Consider the following 16845-nt stretch of genomic DNA (forward strand, 5'->3'; position numbering starts at 1 on the left):
TCTTTAATCGTACCAGTTCTAATATTCATTTAAATAACTGACATTGAATGATAATTTATTAGCTGTTATTTATATGTCCCTGCTCTCCTGGATGTTTTGTTTTTTTGTTTTTTTTTCTATTCTGAGATTTAATACCTGGTTCAGGTCAGAAAACTTTTACTCAATGTTTTAATCTCTAACATCACATTGAATCCTCCTCTGCCAATTAGTCATGCATGCAATATTTTATTAATTGCATCTAATAATTACAACACTCTCTCTTTCTCTAAATGGCTGAAGATGTTCTGCAGTGATCTGCTCTACTGCTCGTCACAGTATCTATTGGAAAAATATCCAGTTTGGTTTCAAAAATAAAGTTTCCTCCACTGAAAAATTAGATATAATGTTAGATATTAACAGCAACAGTCAAACATTTTGTATCCTCATGTTGATGTTACTCAGTTCAGAGGTCAGAGATGTTTCAAAATGCACCCACATGAGAAGGAGAGGCGACGCTGACACCTAGTGGTCAAACGCTGTTACTGAAACAACAGCATGAAGAAAGTAGATCTCACTGGAACTGCAGTGACTGGTTGATTTAAAAGACATACATTGCAAGCTATTTTGATAATCATTGAATCCTTTAACTATGTTTTCAAGCAATTTTTTTTTTGTGGTTCCAGCTTCTAAAGTGTGACAATTTGCTGCTTTTCATTTGTCCTTCATGACGGCAAATGAGGAGTTTGGACTGTTCATCGGGATTTTTACAGACTAAATGATAAACAAAATAATTGTTAATGAAATAAAAAAAAATAGTTCTTGCAGCTGGATTCTTCACCCACTATTCTTAGTGAAGAAAATCACTTTTTTTTGTGGGAGGTAAAAATGTTCTTCAAATTATATTGGATCCCTTATTATCAATTATTGTTTATATTCTGGGACTGGTGGCATGTCAGTCAGTTAAGGGAACTTGGGATCCTCGTTATTACAACAGGACAGGTGTTGAAAAAGTTCAGACATCTCTGACATAGAAAGTCAAATCCAACCTGGCAGCATTGTTTACTTCTTCTCTCCAAACTTATCTTCAAAACTTCACATATGTTGATACATTCAGTGTTAAATCAGCTGCAAACAACCAGTGAATGAACAGAGTCGAGACCGTTGGTTCTTCCTGTACAATACATTTATTATTAATATTATCATCATCATTAGGAGCAATAAGCAGCCATATTTAAATATGTTTTTTTTTCTTCTAATACAACAATTAGGTTAATGTGGCCTGGCCTATGTGTTAATAAAGTCCGTTGTTTATCTACATGACACTAAGAAACCTACAAGCAAAACTGAAAATATAACAGACACTAAAAAAAGACAGAAAAATGATTTTAAAAAAATGACCCTGTCAAAAGAAGACAAACTCAGTGTGGTGGACAAACTTAAATACAGAGTGTGACGATCCGATCTGTAAAACCAACGAGACAGAAGTGGAGCTGAAGAAGTTGTCTTTGACCTGCAGCAGTGCATTAAGAACTCTGTGCATTCACTTGTCAGCAGTTTTGGATTCTTCGTATTAAATGTTTTATGTTCAGCTCTGATGGGAAGCGACCACAAGACGTCTGTGATTCCACTTGTGACCCAATCCAACAAACAATGACGATCTGACAAAGCAATTAATCGATGACTTGAAATTGACTTAATAATTACAAAGATTACAGTCAGAGTGCAGAGTCACCATGTTAAAATACAAATGTGTGAAACCACTTTTTGTGCCAAATTAGATTTGTGCTGAACCGTTGAGACATTTTAGGGATGGACATGATTTCACATGATTATTTCAAATATGAATAAAAATGGGGGAAAAAGAGCTGCAACGATTAACTAATTAGTTGTCAGTTATTGAAATAATCACCTACATTTTCATTAAAGTCGATATTACCCAGTGTTCTTGGCTTGTCACAGGCGTATCAGTGTATAGGTTTTCCAATACTGAACGGTACTAAAACATTTTAGAGACTACAATGCAGGAAAATTTAGCTGAGCGATCAATAATTACTGAATTCCTGGTGAAAGTTGCCAAACTGTCAAATATCTTGTCCTCGTGTCACACTTCACCACAAGTGTTTGATAACCACATGTGTCTTTTTTTCAAAGTACTGCCCCCAAAAATCAAGACAAAAAGGTCAAAATTTTCTTTCCAGCTTTTTTCTGGTGTCGTTCCTCCTCTCTTGACTGTTATTTTTGGGTTGTGGATAAAACAAGACATTTGAGGATGAACCACATTTCCCTATTTGGGGGCATTTTATAGACCAAACAACAAATCAGTGAATTAGTTGCAGCTCTAGTGAAAACATTTTTAAGATCTCAGACAACTTCTACTCAGCTTGTGTTTGTGGCAGGCTGATGTCGAGGGAGGGCATGAAAAAAAAACATTGAATTTGTTTTCTGTTGAGTCAATCAACATTTGAGACGTCGTCCACTATCACCACTGCTCTTAAATATTAAAAAGACGCTAATAATTACTCTTACATTCCTATCACACACGCTCAAACACACGCTCCACTTCAAGGTGGATAAATCAAAAATCAAATACGCTGACGGACACAACTTTATACAACTTAAGGCTGAACTAAAGAGAAGAAATGAAAGAAAAAAAAAAACCTAACTCCCACCACCTGGACGCAGAGGAAATAAATCAGTGTGTGTTTCAGCCCAGTCACCGGGATGAAATGTCGGCAGTTAACGTTTCTGCAAACCTCACGTACAATTTCAATTAATTCAATTTTCACACAACATGTTACGTTCAGGTGACGTCCATACAGGGAGGCAGAGTGGACAGTGGTGCTGGCGAGACGGTTGGTCAGCCTGTGGCCCCAGTTCAAGTCTCGCGTTTCAACATTTGGAAGGATGAAACCACTTGATATTTTTTACAGGGGACCAGGGTGATATGACGAGATATTCTTAAGGAGACCGTGGGAAAATTTCAAAATAAAACACGTATTTGAAGCCATACCATGTTCTTTATCTCAACCTAACATAGGGCTGTTTATCATTTAAACTTAAGTACCAGTTCAGGGGATATACTTGTGAGCCTGAACCTGATCACAGCATAAGAAACATGAAGTTGTAACTCATACGTGGTTTTGCAGAAACGTACTTTACCAACATTTATTCTGGCGATTGGGTCGGTGTGTTCATACGTACATAAAACAGCTTTTAAGAAGGTGACGAGTGGGTCACAACCAGGTGCTACATCATTCACCACCATCCGTCCATAAACGCATCACTTCTAGTTGGAAAAGGGCAGCTAAGGGATTAAAGATCAGGACTCAGATCAGCGTCCTTTTGTTTTTAGACATTATTGAAAATTAAGGTTTATATGTGAATTTTGTGCAACTAAAGGAGTAAACTGACCCTGAGTCCTGAGGTGTTTGGCGCCCATTTCCGATGATTCATTCATTCACGATAAAAAACCAACTCTTCATTCAGTTCCAGCACTCCTTCCTGTTTGGCACAAGCATTCTTCCTGGTGAACGTGTTAACAGTCAAATCGGCAAACCAAAAAAATTCCCCAAATTACCAAAAAGTGTTTTGTATTTCACTCTTAAGGCAGCTATAATCGTACATTGCATTCAACCAAGTTACGTAAGATCGGACGCTGTTCTTTTGTACATATTGACAGGTTACATTACAGCATGACGACGTGAAACCCTGCGGACTGAGTCCTGGTCCTCGACAGTCTTTAGGGACCGGGCTTTAGCGGAGCAGAGGAAGAGGGGGTGAACCGGAGGAGAATCAACCATCATGGAGACGTTTTAAGAGGACCGAATGAGCAAAAGTGAACTCATCCCGCCCTCGGATCTCCTCCATTTGTCCTCAGAGGACAACAAGAGTCTGTGTCTCAGAGGAGTGGGACGGTGACAGGGGAGCAGGAGCTGGTGCCGGCTGATGCCGTTTAGGGTGTCCAGGTTTTGTCACTGTGGTTGTTGATGACTGTTGGGGCTGCAGTGGTTGACGTCGGGGAGTTTAGTCCAGCGGTTTGCCGCCGTCACCTTTCTGGTCCAAGCGACTCTTGCTGCTCTTCACCATGTAAATAAAGTAGGTCAGCGTCTCCTTCTCGTTCACCGGGATGTTCCTGAAGTGACGACTCACCGTCTGCAGGAAGAGGAAGGACAAGAATTTAGAAGGAAACTCAGTGTGCATATCTCATACAGCTCTACATAGCAAGATGGTGAACACACGCTGAGTTACCATGGCATTTATAACTTTGTAGCCGGTGCTACAACAAGTCTTCAGGCCCAGACAAACCAAATCGATAACAAAGAACTAGCAGCGTCCAAGTCCAACTGTTGCCTCACCTCATGTCGTCTGCATCTCGACCAAAAATCTGCACTGGAAAACATGCAACAGCCAAAAGCTCCTGTGTTCTCTAGTCTGTATTCATCATTCACAAAGAGGAACAGGGAGACTCAGTTCCCTAATCAAGAATATGCAAAAAAGGGTTGCAAATGGCAAAATAAGGAGAAGCTGCGCTAAACAGCTACAGGCTCAAGGCGCTTTTTCCGATTCTCTTCTCGTGAACTTATTCGCTGAGCTGAACGTACGAGCACTGTAAATTCTCTCACTGCCAAAAAGCTGCTGTCAAGTACCGACTAGTTTCAACGGTGCAGGACACACAGCGAAAACTAGAGCCACAGGTGTTTACAGATGGCCAGGTGTGAAAGTTGCACTTTGGTTAAGTTTAATCAATCTTCAATTCTGCCTGTGGACAGACTGCAGAGTGATACTTCCACAATCTCAACATAAGTACCACAGTATCACTTGTTTTGTCCAACCAACAGTCCAAAACATAGAAACTCCTCATTTACTGCCAGGAATAACAAAGAAAAGCAAAATATCCTCATGTTGAAGAAGCTGGAACCAAATAATGTTTGACATTTTTACTTGGAAAATGATTGAAACTGTGAATCAATTTTCAAAATAGTTGGCAAATAACCAACTAATCAATCCATTGACTTATCGTTGCAGCTTTACAGTAGACCAAATCTGCTAACTGACTTCTAAGACAAATGTAGAAGAGAAAAAAAACCTCAATAGATTTTCATTTTTTACTGGAAAAGGATATCGATTCCAAATATAATTGATCAGAATCTGCCCTGAACAAAAAGACACCAACAACTGAGAATGTTCCAGTAGGAGACATAAAGACTGCACTGAAGCCCGACTACTGGTTGTTTGGATTCAGAGGATCTGTTTTCCTCTCTGTGCTCTGCAGCCTCTGGTCCTCCTGAACAGGGTTGAACTGGAACAGCTGTAACTGGTTTTGGCTGTTGACTGGTGCTTTATTAATGATGTGAGAGGCTCATTAATAAGAGGGCCTGAACCTGACTTACAGCCGGGGGGGAAACATTCAACTTACAGCCCAGTTTCATTCATTCAGTCCTACTGCTCGACAGCCGGGTCACATCCGACCCCACCCTGCCGCCACATACAGGGAGCATTTGTCAGGACGAAGGCCGAGCCAGCTGCATCAAGTCCACCTGTCAATTTGGCAAATTAGTCTAACAATCTCCCCATGACCAATTACTGAGGCATAGGACCTGTGACACTACGTATATCACAGTAAATGAGTATTATGGAGCTGAGAAGAAAGAGGCCTAATGAGCCAGCAGCCTTCAGTGCTACACAATATGAACTAAACGGTCATTAATCCAAAGAAATCCTTAAAAAGAGGAATCCAAGAAAAAATAACTGCAGCTTCTGTTTGAAAAGTTTCTGTTGCTCTAAAAAGGAGCGATGAAGGTTGTTATACACCGATGCTCACCAGAGTGGCTACAGTTTTTTTATGACATTGATACTGTATGTCTGTTAGCAAATGCCCGACTCAACTGTACGCATTACAACATGCTGCAGCATGAGTAACAACATCTCATGCTGTTGCTATGGTTACCATCACAGCCTCAGCACGAGACCAACAGAAAAATATGACACGTTCAAATCTGGAAGGACTCTATGGACTCACCATGAACAGGTCACACTTTTTTCCCCCCTGCATGATAATGTTACATAGTTATCTGACAGCAGCCAGTGTGCAGCAGAGACCTGTGGTGTGTTTGGCTAACAGAGCTAACAGCTAAGCACACAACACGACTCAAAGCTTCTGATCAGAGGAACATGAAGCTGTAACACTGTAAATGTGATCATTTGTGCAAATCCAATATGATGTTTCATGATAGCAAGATGATAATTTTCTTCAGGTTAAAGGCCAAATGTCCATTATCTTTTAAGATTTATAATCACACTTAAAGTCTCATTGCATGTAAATTGTCTGATTGCAAAACTTCCATCACACTCCCCAAGGTGGCGTCTTCAAATGTCCAACCAACAGTCCAACACTCACACACAAGATATCCATGATAACGTAGAATAGAGGAAAAATCCAAATCCTTATTTCAGCGGAGCAAAAACCAGCAAGCGTCAAGAACTTTAGGCTCGACAAACAACTGACGGTTAACAAATTGGTCCAATTTACTCTCATGTGGCTCTGCAACCATTCAAACAACAAACCAGAAGTAGCAGCAAGTAAAGTTTTATTTCTATCTTTCTACGTCCATTTAGTTCTCCTCTTATCCTGTCGGTCAAAACAATGCTTTTAACATCCATAAAGGCTGGTTAATTAAGATGCATGCAACTTGCAAGCTGAGACTTGTGCTTGACATTTAATAAACCCATCCCTGACTGTCAGTGGGCCATCAAAGAGCTCTACCTGAACAACAGGTACTCTCTGAGGACCAGGCAGTGTGCCAGAAAAAAGTAATTTTGACATATGGTTGGGTTTCTGAGTTTCAGTGCTGAACAAAATGGAAGGAGAGCGCAACATGGATAGTACAAAGTACGAGACATCCATCACGTAGTGGACAGCGTGTCCACACTGGTTCAGTTGTTACCTCTGCCAGCTGGGCCTTGTTGAGTCCAGGTCTGGTCTGCAGCTTGTAGTGTCGCTTGTAGCGTCTCAACGTGTTCACCTGCAGCTGGAAAAGATCGACCTGAACACACAACAGAGACAAAGACGCAGTCAGTCAGTGAATTATGATATGTGCAAATTCTCATCCCGCCTCCATCTTGAAAACATTTCAATGATTTGCTGCAGACTCTCAGAGGAGAACTCTGTAGAGAAACTGGGTCATCGCAGCCAGAAAAACTAAAAAGCACAACTAAGTCGAGGACAAACATCATTATTATTGCTCTTTTTACAATATTTGTTATAATGGTTATGTAAGCACGTTCAAACAACAATTCCACCGTGAGTTGATGTTTAAAGGCGTCCCATTTTCTGTCACCATGTTTACTTTTGTTCCTTTGCAGAAAATAATCTCTTGTGCTTAGTTATATTTTCGGTTTTAAATATCTCAGTCGACATTACCTCCGGCACCTCCACATCATGATCAGGGGACTCTCCACCATCGTCACTGGTCTTCCTCTTCCTCTTGTTGCGGACGCTCTGGATGAAGTTCTTGTGGAAGTCACAGATGTATAAGTGCCTTACCTATAAAGAAATGAATGAGTATTAAATCTTCATTGTCGATTATTTCCTACAGTAATCGATTAGTGTTAGGTGTATAAATGTTTTGTCCACAATCCAAAAGATATTCAGTTTGTCATAGATGAGAAAAGCACGAGAAAATATTCACATTTCAGAAACTGGAATCAGACAGTTTTGACTTCTATTTTAAAAATAACGATTGGATCAATTTACTATCAACATACTTAATTAAATATTTGAAAACTAATCCATAATTCTTAGCAGCTTAAAAAACAAGGATGTTCTAAAGTTTTCAAAACTGGTCTCAATATGATAACAGCATTTTGGTACTGATACCAATTTTTTTTTTTCCTTGAACAAACTTCAGGAATGTTAAAATTCAGATGTATATTCAAACACAGCAGTGTTAAATGTTGTCTTAACACAACAAGATAAACTAATACACAACTAGCAGAGCTGCGTCTTAAAACAGGAAGCATGTAGCCGAGGTGGTTACACACAAGACCTCAGTGTTTTTTGTAAACGATGCAACGGACACTCACCACATTCTTGTTGGAGCTAAAATAAATAAATAAATAAATAAATACTGAGAATTGATTCCCTTCCTTACATACAGGTAGCCTTTACTCAACAACTTAGATTAATTCTGTCCTCCTGTGAACTCGTGTGCATTCATTCCTCTAAACCAGAACAAGAACATGTGACTCAACGCGGGTCGCAGCAGAGCACACACTGAAGACAGCTGAGCTCAGTCCTCCGGCTGTGCTGCCTCAATGACAAGTCACAAAGCTTTCCATGAATCTCAGAGATGATAAAACCAGTTTACAGCAGCAACAACACTTTCATTAAACATCCATCCATTCAGGGAAGACTCTGCTGTCTTACACAACATGAAAAATAAATAAAGACATTAAATCTACATTTGGTTGTTTGGATGTCGGGGGGCCCGGGGCAAAGTTTAGCAGAAGCCCCCTACCGACAGACCCCCTGGTTCTTCCAGCTCTTTGTGCATTGTGTACGCATCCTGCAGCCTTTAAGTACTCATCAGGTACACAGCACACAGCAGATTACACACAGCAGGAAGACAACCCTGCCCCCAGCTCTGCCGAGTCTTTGTGGTGAGTTAATTAAAAGGCGAATATTGTCCAGAAAACACAACAACAAAAACAAATAGAGCTGTTAAATCTGCATTTGGATGTTTTGATGTCGGTTGGCTCGTCTTTCGTGCTATTCTGAATGTGTTTTCTGGTTGGAGGTGTATAATTGTATGATGGACTGTCTAAGAATAGGGAATTAAAACAAGCCTGAGCATTAACACTGTGACTAAGGATGCAGCAGTTTAGCGTGTTATGAAAACTGCTGGTTATTAACAGTGTACATTTGTTCACCTACGTTATTGATGTCTGACACATAAGTTGTTGTTCAAATATATATATGTATATATATATATGTATATATATATATATATATATATATATATATATATATATATATATATATATATATATATATATATATATATATATATATATATTTATATTTATATTTATATTTATATTTATTTTTTTTTTTTTCAAGTGAATGACATTTTAAATGATAACATGTTTTGCTAAAAGTGTCTGACAACATTTACACGATGATTGCAAAAAAGATTTCTTATATATGTAATCAGTCAATATATCGATAGTGGAATCAGCACTGACTCCACAAATCAAGTAGCAGTCAGGCTCCAGAAATAGGAATAAAATGATTTCCCGACATCCCTCACTAATCTTGAGTACTTAACCTGAGTATCAGTCTTATATAAAACTTTAATTCAACTATAACTTATAACTATAATTCAAATTACCACCCAGAGGGAATCTCGTGACTTCTGAGGCCCTTGGGGGTCTGGGGCCTTTGGATAGTTAACATAAATGTTTCTGTCCCAGTTGTCTAGTTCAACAAGTTTCTCTCGTCATGTTCTTGAAAGACTCACAGCACGTGTTGGCCTGACTGTGAAAGTTAACACATCTTTGATTTAAAAACAGTGACAGTGAGGCCAGAAATGGGGAGGAAACTAAGAAAAATCACCACGAGGAAAGCAGCTCCAGGGCGACGTTGTGTCAGCTTTAAGCTAACGTGTGTGTAATCTGAAGTATTTCGACCGACGCTTAGCTGCTGGTATCTTGAAATGAGGCCCTTTGAGAGGACTGGTGTTTAAAAAAACAAAAAAAAAACACGGTTAGCTTCCCTGGCAACAGCCATTTTATGAAGAGCAGCAGCGGCGGAGGCGTGTTGGAGGAAACTGTTGCTGGAAGTTGATGTTGTCCTGCACGTCGTCCGTGCAGCTAGCTAACACAGCTACAGTTAGCCGGACATTTAAACCGGCTGAGAACAGATCCAGCCTCAGACAACACATTCAAAAAATCACAGCTAACACCAACAACGAGAGGAAGATCTTTATGTGCTCCTCTGTTTATTCACGTTAACTGACGCCGTCAAGCTAACTCGCGTTAGCTAGCTGACAGCTGTGGAGTCTGAAGTTTCTCTAGAGCTAACTTTCAGCGATCATCTTCCACTCACAGTTACAGATTTCTGAGTCAAGACAAAGCACGACTGTCTTGTAGCGTTACTTACGCTCTTGTCGATGTCCAGTTTGAGTTTCTTCTGGGATATGCTCTTCTGGATCCTCTTGCTGAAGGAGGCGTTTCCAGCTGACCGGCCGCAGCGCTCTCCGTCCTCGATCAGACAGCAGCTCTGCCCGTAAAACGGCGGAGCAGGCGGTCCATCGTGGCTGTCTTCCTCTGTGCTGAACCCATTCATTCTGTACGACTGTAATGCTCTTTGTGTGGCGATCAAAACAATAAAGTTATCAGCAAAAAGACAGCGCTGTGTTAGCTAAGAAGTCTCTTGTTCACGCGTTGTCCTTTTGTGAAAGACAATCCGGTAGCGTTAGCTAGCACGGCTAAGTGGCTACTTCGCGAGCAAACAGCCCTTGATGTTTTATCCCGGCACCGGCGACTTACTTCGAAACGTGACAGCCTCTGTTAACGGACATATTCATACCGACCCCCGGTAGATTCACACCGCAATACAGCTGCTGCTAACGTCGGCTAGCTCTACTGCTAGCAGAATCGCAAGGTGGCTGAGCTGCCGCTAACGAACAAATTCCTATGGTGAGACCGCCGCCGTTTGTCCCCGCAACAAACTGCTACGTTTCAGCGAGACTCGCATATGACAACAAACTCATACGATACCGAGTTAAAGGACGACACCCGGCAAAAACAGATGACACAACTTTGGAGAAATCTCGTATTTAACAGCCTGCACCTCAACAATCGCGGCACTCTTTCAGAACACCTCGTACAATGGACATGCTCCGTGTCTTTGGCGGAAGTTCCCATCTTGGACGCCGATTGGCCAATTTCGCAGGAAGGCGGGATCAGCGTACAAACTTTGGCACTCCATTGGCTGTATGAAACATCAGTATCCTAACGGCTCTTCCTGCATCACTCGGTGTCATGTTTTGTACTATGAATAGGAGTTAAAGGTGGCGTCGCCCTCAGTTGAACTACAAAACAGAAACTATACATAGTACATTTGTATCATCTATCGATAGGAAAACGTTGCAGTGATTTTTATCAGCTCGACGCCTTGTTGAATTATCGTTAATGGACACGGACGCACGAGAAATCCGCATTTACAGACGCTTTACCGTGAGGTCGGCTCCCTGGGCCAGGCTGGTGAGACAGACACGTTATTAATATGCAGCCTGCTGTCACAGTTAAATGTTCACAACTTAAAGACTCCTCATTGAACTGGCTCATTTCATTCTGACAAATAGAAGTCCACACGAAGTCGCACATATCTGTTGACATTACCATGATGTGATTCCTATTTTGACCACAAGGGGGAGACAGAGGTCAACAAATGATACAACTCATGAGGGCTGACACTGAAATTCCTTCACATGCTGCCATGTACCTGTTCAGGTGCTTTGTTTTTTCAACTGTTGCTGAGATATAAAGGGGGATTCCAGCAATGTTGTAAAGCTCGGGGGGCGGGGCTTGAGAGTGTCAGATAAAGAAAGCAGCTGATAATGAGCCTGACTTTTTTGTGCCTAGAAATAGTCAAGTTTCAAAAACACTGGATCCTCCAAGTACCAACCAATTAAAAATAAAATAAAATAAAATAAAACACAGCGACTAACAATTCCATGAGGGTTATTTTCATAGACAAGAGCTGATACAACTGGTTCTTTAGGTTGAGTGGCACTTTACACAATAATTATATTACCTGCCATTTGTAAGTGAAATCGGTTGAGTGCCCCTTTTTAAATTGTAAGAATCTTCAAAATAAAACAGCTGATATAAGTTTAAAGACGTAGTCTCTCAGAGGTGGTCAGGATCCAGGTAGCAGTTGATTAAATCATGCCAAATTGACACCTCTAGGGGAAGAAGTAGATTTTTTTAAGTAAAAGTAGCAAAAAGATGTTATTAAGGGCCCCACTATTAAAACATACAAAAGAAAAAATACTTAATTTGCAGCCGAAAGGGCTCTGTGACTACATTATGTGATTTTTATACAGTAAATCTGGGAGTAAAAATGGGTTTTTGTCAGTAATTCACCAGATTATGCTACATGTTTATGTTATTGCTACCTTGGCAATAAAGGTGGAAAGTCTAATCTTTGTGATTTATAATCATATCAAAATCTGATAACTGTTGAAAATGTGTAACAGTAAAAAATTAAAAGTAGATCAGAGTAGAGGTTTAAACTGGAAATAGTCAAGTTTCTGCTTCATCTTATTATTTTGAAGTAAATGTTGAATGCACAATGTGATGGATATTGAATAATTAAATAATCAGCATCTAAACATAGCAGAATTGTCAGGCAGGAATGAATCATAGTCGGTGTTATTTTTAGACCCGATGGGTCGGCCAACATCAGGGCCGTCGGTCAGCACCTGTAGCTCTCGATGTTGCGATGCATCCTGCTGTGTTGGCACGAGTCAGCCCTTGTCAGGTGCTTTTTTAGCTGACTTAGCATGTTGAATCTGCAGCAGAAATCATTCCGATTGAGCCTGTCTTTATTTTTTTGACTTTGCTTGTTCACCAGTGTCCTTTGCAACATTATTTCAGGCATATTCTCGATCAGAAGTGGCTATATGAGTAAGACTGGTATGAAAACTATGCTTGTTTATCCCAGTAGTTACTATATCAGCAGTCATGTGTCTTCAGGTTTTACTTTTTGAATATTGACCTCCACCTGGTGGTATGGAGAGGTGCTTCCTCTCACACAGGCACAGATCTTATGAGCTAGTTGGCCATCAGCTGTCGTCTTTGTCACCATTAGTTCTTTGTGCGTCTGCTCCCTCGATGTGCTTCCAAGATTGTTTCAACATATTTGGAAGGCCCTTTCCCATTTCAACGTGACTTTACCCCTGGGCACAACACCAGATCCATAAAGAAATGTTTACCGCTGTGTGGTGTTGAAGAACAACCCCATCCAGCTCTTTTGGGATGAACTGCTTCATCATCCAACATCTGCTGCTCATGTGGTTGAATGTGAACAAATCACCGCAGCAGGTTCCAACGTCATGTGCCAGGAACCAGAAACCTGCTTCAGCAGTCTAGATGGCCACATTCTGAGTTGTGAGAGTTAATTTGGGAAGCAGCGAGTCAGCAAATCCAGAGAGAGAGAGAGAGCGCTTTAAAAGCCCACTTAAATGTGAAGGCGTCTGTTTTATGCAGGTTTACTAATGATGCTCTTTTGTTTGTTGTCATTTTGTCTAATGTGGTATTTGCTCTCATGTGCAAACTCCCTGCCTCATCATGCTCCCCTAATAGCTGAGCGAGGACAATGATGTAATACTGAAGAGAGGAAGAAACGGCGAGAGAGAGAGAGAGGATCCTATAAAAAAATATTAAAGGAGGAAAGACAATTGGATTACGTTTTCTGTTGGTAATGGACCCGGGTCCAATAAAGACTCTTTAATGGATATCTCTGACAGGAAGCGTAACAGCCTGGTGTCTCTCCTCAGCCACGTATGGCTCACGAGTGGACGAGAATACTGATTGTGTGCTGACTGATTGACTTTAAAAGTGGCAGATGATGGAGCACAGAAACATTAACAGGTTTTTCACTTCGCAATTTAGAGGTTTATATCATCAGGGAAATGCCTCTAAGAGCCAATAACATGTAAAGTGGTCTCTCAGTGTATTCAAAGTTGTCCCTGCACCTCTCTCTCTCTGAGCTGGTGTGACAAGCTGAGCGTTATATGACATCCCATGAGACCGAAGGAAATGGGCCACACTGAAGAGCAGTATTACTTCAGCCATGAATAAATCACAGCAGGCTAAAAGCTACCGCAGCTTGTGTGTTGTCAGATGAAATGATTATGAGATTAACATTTAGTAAAAATGTGTTTTAGCGCCATCAGTCACAGAGATGATTAAAGTCGTAAAAAATAAAACACAGGAGGTGACAAGAGAGCAGATCAGAGAGTGTTCTGAGCACAGGAAGATCCGCGGGAATGTATCTGGAGAGGAGGTGATCACGGTTCGAATGAGCAGCCTCACCAACAGAAGAGATAAAGTAAGAACAATGAAGAAATAAAATGTTAACATTATTTAAGCTTAAAAATAGGAAAACAAAAATTCTCATAACGTCCACTGCTGCAGCACCTCTGTTCACCCTCTGTCTGAACGCTCCTGTCTCTTTAACGCCTGCACTCCTGAGAAGCCCAGTCTGCTCTGATTGGTCGGTTCTCACAGTTCTTCATCATTGTGATGTCACAACCTCACAGAAGTCCTGACGGATCGTTTGAAGCCACAGTATCAGAGTACAGGCTGTACGCAGCTCACCTTGGATTGAGTTTGATACTTTCAAAGTAGTTATTTTGCACCTAGACTTATTTTTGTAATGAAAGGAGACAATTTATACAATATGTTGACAAAATGTTAGAAAGGCCAACAACTATCAAGGTATTAGTGCAGCTGGAAGCAAAACATTAGTACTCTGCCTTGCTTGGTGTTCACAGACTACATGAGAGGCCTTGGCCAGTTGCATTAAAAAGTATATTTTCAGTCTCATTACAGGAGCCTGCAGAATAATTCTGAATATGTATTGATACACTCAGAATACAGCGCAAGTTGTCAAGTACTCCAAACAACCTTTTAAAAATGCTTTTTTTTTTAACACACCACTGTCTGAAAACTCATTCTTAGTGAAGATATATACACTGATCCACTTTAACACAGGATGCTAACACTTTGTAATAATCATTAATAAATGCTAAATGTCGTCTGTGACACTTTGAATGCAGTCAAGGAAAGATTAAATTTCCACACATGGAAACATCACACATTTTCTTCACTTATTTTCACATGTGAGCTTAAAATTCAACACGTAAAAAAGATAAGACAATTGTAGAATAACTTTTACAGTGATTTGCGTTTTTCACATGCGCAAATGTCTTTTTTCTTTGACTTTATTGACCTGGAAAATGACATTTTAAATTGACAAACATCATGTGTTATTTATGACACAATTCAAGCTGGATCATTAAATTATTTGTCTCTCCTCATTCACTACCATATAAAGTTTCTCCAAAATAATTTGCATTCCACCAGAAGAGGCATGACGTGATAGATAGATAGATAGATAGATAGATAGATAGATAGATAGATAGATAGATGTGAGCCCGATCTCTGCTTCAGATCCTCCAGCAGGGCTTCATTAATGGTTTTTCATAGTCTATTTTATGATTCATTAAATCAGATTAAATAACTGTAAAGCAGGTTGTGACTGTTTTAAAAGGTGCTATATGCGTAAAAGTTATTTATAGTCCTTCTGGTCACATTGTCTTCCACACATGATGATTTTTGACTCCTCCTCAGCAGATGTGACACAGCACTTTATGAAAACTACAACCCTGAAAAAAGCACCTGCTTCTCGAGCAGACTGGATGTGACTGAAAGCCAATTATCGTGCCTGTCACGGAGGGGAATGGGAAATTTCCACCACTGTCTCTTTTTCTGACACTGTGGAATGTGAAAGGACAAACAGGTCCGCTCTGTGTGGAAACCATTTCTGGGTGGGGGTCTGATAAGCTGTCTCGACACCATGACACGCTCTCCATGGAGAGACAGCAACGCAGTCTGATGGCTGATCTACCTGTGAGCGCAGGTCTGCTTGATCTGACAGGTGACGTTCAGTGTTGAGGAGACACAATGTGGAGCTGTTTGCTTCATGAAACAATAAGAAAACAACAATTATCACAAACACATGAACCATTGACATATTTTCGACAGCTCCTTCTGGAGCCACAAAAGGCTTTATTCCACTTTTGGCGCTTCGGTATTGTAGGTCAGGTCATTTCAAAGCGTCAGTGTCTGATGACTGGGGAATGACACTCAAAAAAACATTTCTTACTCATACTCAGGATGCAAACCCTGTTCTCCAGTATAAATATCTACCATCCAGACCTCGTCTGTACGTGTCTGTGCAGTACACGTATGAAGCATTTAGTTCCCTATGAAAAAAAACATTCGCACGTATAATTATAAGCTAGAATGGCACTCAATAGAGAGCATACCTCTGCCTTTAATTCAGTCAATAATCCAGTATCAGATAAAACATATTTGTATGCTGTATCTGGTGTGTATCTTCCAATCAAATTATACTCTCTCAGATACCAGCCAGCTATTAGATGGACATACTTTGTAGTAATGTGGCATTTTTACTCTAATGGCGGTGCTACAAATATTTCTTATGTGCAATCTGATATTTTTAGCCAACTTTGATAGAGCAACCTCCTCTCCATAATCGCTTGTCGTCTACAGGCCACCTCCAGTTATGCCTTTAGACACTAGAATGGCACTTAGTAGAGTGCATACCTCCACCAAGGCCCCCACAGCCCCTTTCATCAGCATCAAGTCGTTCTCACTCAAAGATGTCAGCCTCCTTAATTCCCTGAGAAATCAACAAAAAAGTCTGAAAAACACTCCATCATGCTGTACAATGTTAATGAAAGTAAAAAAAAAGATTCCTGGATCTGTCTCTTTAAGTTTAAGGGGTCTGTTCCGGACGGAGACCGTCCTACATCCAAGTTTGTAGTAATCAGTACCTGACCTGTACCTGAAAACACGACCTCATAGGAGGAAATAAGTAATACAGGTACAGAAAGTCCTTCTCTGAACTCTTTTACTGACCTTTCATCTTGTAATAATATAACATGTTCTGATTTCTTCTGAAAACCTCTGTTTAACCATAACCTCATGTTTATTTGTTGTTTCTGACTATAGTTATAAAGTTTATTGTATTGAATATGTGCATCACAA

The 16845-nt window shown here is 40.4% G+C and overlaps 1 protein-coding gene across 2 annotated transcripts; it reads right to left on the reverse strand.

Annotated features, from left to right (window-relative positions):
• Positions 1–1144: 1144 nt before the first annotated feature.
• On the reverse strand, positions 1145–10859 carry sap30l (sap30-like). 2 transcript variants are annotated; one of them, XR_005078642.1, is made up of 5 exons: positions 10139–10859; positions 7400–7522; positions 6924–7022; positions 3391–4131; positions 1145–3283 (listed from the first exon to the last, which is right to left on the reverse strand). XR_005078642.1 is itself a non-coding variant. In XM_037120182.1 (4 exons), exons 1-4 carry the CDS (start codon positions 10322–10324, stop codon positions 4003–4005), a joined length of 537 nt encoding a protein of 178 aa, XP_036976077.1. In that variant the 5' UTR covers positions 10325–10859; the 3' UTR covers positions 1145–4002. The 2 variants fall into 2 exon arrangements, 1 of the variants encoding a protein (XP_036976077.1); XM_037120182.1 differs by having other exon boundaries at positions 1145–4131.
• Positions 10860–16845: the final 5986 nt, after the last annotated feature.

This window comes from Acanthopagrus latus, chromosome 13 (genome assembly GCF_904848185.1).
Source record: "Acanthopagrus latus isolate v.2019 chromosome 13, fAcaLat1.1, whole genome shotgun sequence".
NCBI classification, from domain to species: domain Eukaryota; kingdom Metazoa; phylum Chordata; class Actinopteri; order Spariformes; family Sparidae; genus Acanthopagrus; species Acanthopagrus latus.